This window comes from Abramis brama (assembly GCF_963993115.1).
Source record: "Abramis brama genome assembly, contig: SCAFFOLD_118, whole genome shotgun sequence".
NCBI lineage: Eukaryota > Metazoa > Chordata > Actinopteri > Cypriniformes > Leuciscidae > Abramis > Abramis brama.
Window position 1 is genome coordinate 1 of NW_028156008.1, and position 4,314 is coordinate 4,314.

The window sequence follows — 4,314 nt, forward strand, 5'->3', positions numbered from 1 at the left end:
ATGTATAAAAGTTTGCAAATGATGAGTAATTTATTGCTGTATATTTATTATAAAGTGGTACCATTAACTCTGACTTTACATTATACTGACAAGTGTCTGCTTTTGAAATGAAACAATACTTATGCTTGTAGTGCAATGGCTTCATGAGCTGTATCTATTTTAGTTTGGGTATGCCATTTCTTGGATTTTTTCAGTACTACCAACCATACAGATTTCAAGTATTCATTTTGTAGTTCCTGAATAAAGTGTTTTAGTGTTTTAACAGACACTGATCTTAACTGTTTCTCTTTTCAGGCAGGTCTTGTGACAGAGTCTGAGCCTGAGCGGCTCATCTTTGCCCTGGAGCCTGAGGCTGCATCTGTTTTCTGTATGCATCTACCGAATGATGGCTTCATAGCTGAGGAGTTCAGCACAGATGAACTGAAACATAGTCCTGGAACCCAGTACATGGTTGTGGATTGTGGAGGTACACTCTTTGCAGCAATTTTAGATGATACTTTTTTTTTCACAGTTCAGAATGAAACAGTTATGTTAATTAAATGCATTAAGCTTTTCCAAAGTTACTTATTAAAAACACATTTGTAATAAGATTTGCTTGGTTTTAAAGAGGTTGTTATTTTTAGAGAAGTTGAGAATAAAATTCCTCTACTGTTACTATCACATCAAATCCTATTGTATCTTGTACCTGTTATTGTTGCACAGTAAATAACTGACACCTTGCACTCACGTGCTTATGTTAGGTAATCCGCCATTCTTTAGTTATATAAACTGTAACAACAAACAAAATCATAGTACTGTATTGCTCCAAATATAATACAGTGTATCAGAGTGTAATGTTAGAAGATGGTGTGCCCAAAAAGACAGTCTCAAAATACCAACAGTCAAAGAAAAGCTTACAGCAGCCCTAAAAGTCCGCTTCAGCGAAATTGACAGGAAAGTGTGTCAGTACGTAAAAAAGAAATGAGGGGTTGCCCATAACCAGAGCTGTCATCCAGCTGAAGGCACTGGAAATCGTCAAAGAGCTGAACATGTCCACCAGCGAGGCCTTTATTTCTTATTTCGGCAACGTACTGACGCACTTGCCTGTCAATATCCTTGAAGTGGCCAGTTTGATGCAACGTAAGAAGAATGCGGCTTAATAGATTAGCATTATGCTGCAGAACAAGACTTGTCCAGCGCTTGTCCTCCGACTTCAGGGAGAAATTATTTTCAGCGCTATGTGATCAACTTAAGGATCAACTTATCCCCTGGATGAGATAGGTAATGTAGATCAAACACCTGTATTTTTTGATGTGCCATAATAGTTGACATTTAAATTGATTGTTGGTACATTTTACCAGTATTTACCATACTTTCAATTCCAATATCAATATCAATATTTTCAAATAAATAATTTTCTAAAATAAAAAGAGTGGCAGACAAAAAGCTCATTGGAGAAACTCAACAGCAGTGCAAAATATGAGAAGACAATGCAGAAAAGCAGAGCGCATTTGGCGGAAGACAAAACTTGTAGTCCATTATAACATCTACAAAGACAGCCTTCATGCTTTCAATATGGAACTAGGCAAAGCAACCTCTGTTCAACATGTATATGCTCCCAATGAGCCAAATAATGAGAAAGAACCATATTGCTTACCACAGCTATGCAGACGACACACAGCTCTACTTAGCCCTATCGCCTAACGATTACAGCCCCATTGACTCCCTGTGCCAATGCATTGATGAAGTCAACAGTTGGATGTGTCAAAACTTTCTTCAGTTAAACAAAGACAAAACTGAAGTTATTGCGTTTGGAAACAAAGATGAAGTTCTCAAGGTGAACGCATACCTTCACTCTAGGGGTCAAACAACTAAACATCAAGTCAGGAATCTTGGTGTGACACTAGAGTCAGACCTTAGTTTCAGTAGTCATGTCAAAGCAATAACTAAATCAGCATACTATCATCTGAAAAATATTGCAAGAATTAGATGCTTTGTTTCCAGACAAGACTTAGAGAAACTTGTTCATGCTTTCATCACCAGCAGGGTGGATTATTTGTAGTGATACAGAGACGGATACAATTGCAAGTAAAAGAATGTTTATTGAAGATGGTCAGAGAAACACAGGTCGGGGAAACAAACACTCAGATGATGAGATGACGCAGGGACTTCAATGGGCAACCCGGTGATGGTGTGCGGTGATCGACGTGCTCAGGAACCAGGAAACAATAAACAATCCAGACAGCGTGAAACACAACGAAGCGGGTCCACGAAGACAGGAATCCACACGAGGAGACGAGAGCAAAACACGGGAACAGGACACGACACCAGGGAAGCCACAACGATCTGACAACATGAGATGGGAATTACTGCACATATAAAGGGAACGGGGGTTGAACACAGCTGGTGACAATAATCAACACAATGAGTAACCACACACACACACACACACACACATCAGAAATGAGACAGCCGATTCATGAACCGTGACATTATTGTAATGGACTCCTCACTGGCCTTCCCAAAAAGACCATAAGACAGTGTCAGCTCATACAGAACGCTGCCGCCAGGATTCTGAGCAGAACCAGAAAATATGAACATATCACACCAGTCCTCAGGTCTTTACACTGGCTCCCAGTTAGATTTAGGATTGACTTTAAAGTATTATTACTGGTATAAAAATCATTCAATGGCCTAGGACCTTAATATATTGCAGATATGCTCACTGAATATAAACCCAACAGATCACTCAGATCACTAGGATCATATCAGCTAGAAATACCAAGGGTTCACTCAAAGCATGGTGAGTCCGCTTTTAGCTATTATGCTGGAACCAACTTCCAGAGGAGATCAGATGTGCTCCTACAATAGTCACTTTCAAATCCGGGTCTAAAAAATAATATGTACAATTATTGACTTGCATATGAATTTAAATACTTTATAAATGAATTTCAAAATATTTTGCAGGTGGTACTATCGACATAACAGTGCACGAGGTGGTGGAGGAAGGCATTCTGAAGGAACTGCATGCTGCATCAGGAAATGACATGGGTGGACAGAGAGTAGATGGGAACATCATCTCATTTCTAAAAGATATATTCTCTGAGGAAATATTTGATAGATTTGAGCAAGAACACCCCACTGAACTACTTAAATTGAAGTTTGACATTGCTAATTTAAAATCTTTCGACTCAGACGTGGTAATTTGGTGTCCATTAAATTTGAAAGAACTTGCCAGTAAAAAACAGAGCATGGAAAGTTACTTTGAAGGTGTCTGTGGAGCAAAATGGGAAGATGGTACAATCATGATCGAAGAGCAACAATTGAGAAGGTTTTTTGAAAACAGTCTCAGGGCAATTGAAACCAGCATTAAAAAGATTGTGAAAAACACAGAGTTGAGCATCGAGTACATGCTATTAGTTGGAGGATATTCTCAAAGTCCAACTCTGCTAAAATTTATGCAGAAGCACTTTGGCTCTAAACACAAAATTCTCTGCCCTGATGAACCCCAGGTAGCAATATTAAAGGGAGCAATCATGTATGGCAAAAAACCTACAGTGGTGAAGTCACGCATCAGTACTCTAACATATGGGTTTTGTACATGTACAACCTTTGATGAAAGAATTCACAAAGGCAAGAGTAAATTAGTGAACAGCCTAGGACATGAGTACTGCGATGTCTTCTTTGAAAAGCTTGTTAGCAAAGGAGAGTCGGTCCTCTGCGATGAGCCTCGAGAATTCACCCGTTTTCCAACAGAGCCCGATCAAAAATCAATGAGTTTCAAATTTTACAGCACTGAAAGACGAGATGTCATGTATGTGGATGAATATCAAGTGAATCTCATTGGATCTCTCTCAGTTGGTATGGGAAATGCTAACAAGGGCATGAGTCGTCAGGTCAGGTTAGAAGTAAAGTTTGGCTCTACTGAAATGAAGGCAACAGCAACTGATAAGGAATCTGTTGAAACTAAATCAGTCAAACTTGACTTCATGAGCAAGTAAAGACAACTCAACATAGCACTAGTAGGCAAAATGCTAATTATTACTCAACATAAATCTACAATAATTATACTTTCTAAAATACTGCAGTTAAAAATCTTGTGGTTTCATGTCTATGGTAAATTATATTGAAAGGGTGGATTTACAATTCCCTTCTCTTTTATTATAATGAATTAAGTATTGAAGTTATGAAGAAATCATAGTTTCCTTGAAATATGTGTATATCTATTGTGGTATTTTTATTACAAGCAATGCCTCTATTTGGAATCAGAAAGGTGACTGAGGTTTGACCCATGACAGGAACAATGTCTACTCATTTAGCCTAAATACCTTATGT

At 38.4% G+C, this 4,314-nt stretch overlaps 1 protein-coding gene across 1 annotated transcript; it reads left to right on the plus strand.

The window, feature by feature from the left end:
• Positions 1 to 265: 265 nt before the first annotated feature.
• LOC311077173 (heat shock 70 kDa protein 12A-like) lies at positions 266 to 3,980 on the plus strand (the record flags this gene model as incomplete). Its single annotated transcript, XM_084138983.1, has 2 exons — positions 266 to 466; positions 2,947 to 3,980. Coding segments are annotated over 2 exons (1,235 nt in total), but the record flags the coding sequence as incomplete, so codon positions are not given.
• Between the last annotated feature and the right edge of the window lie 334 nt (positions 3,981 to 4,314).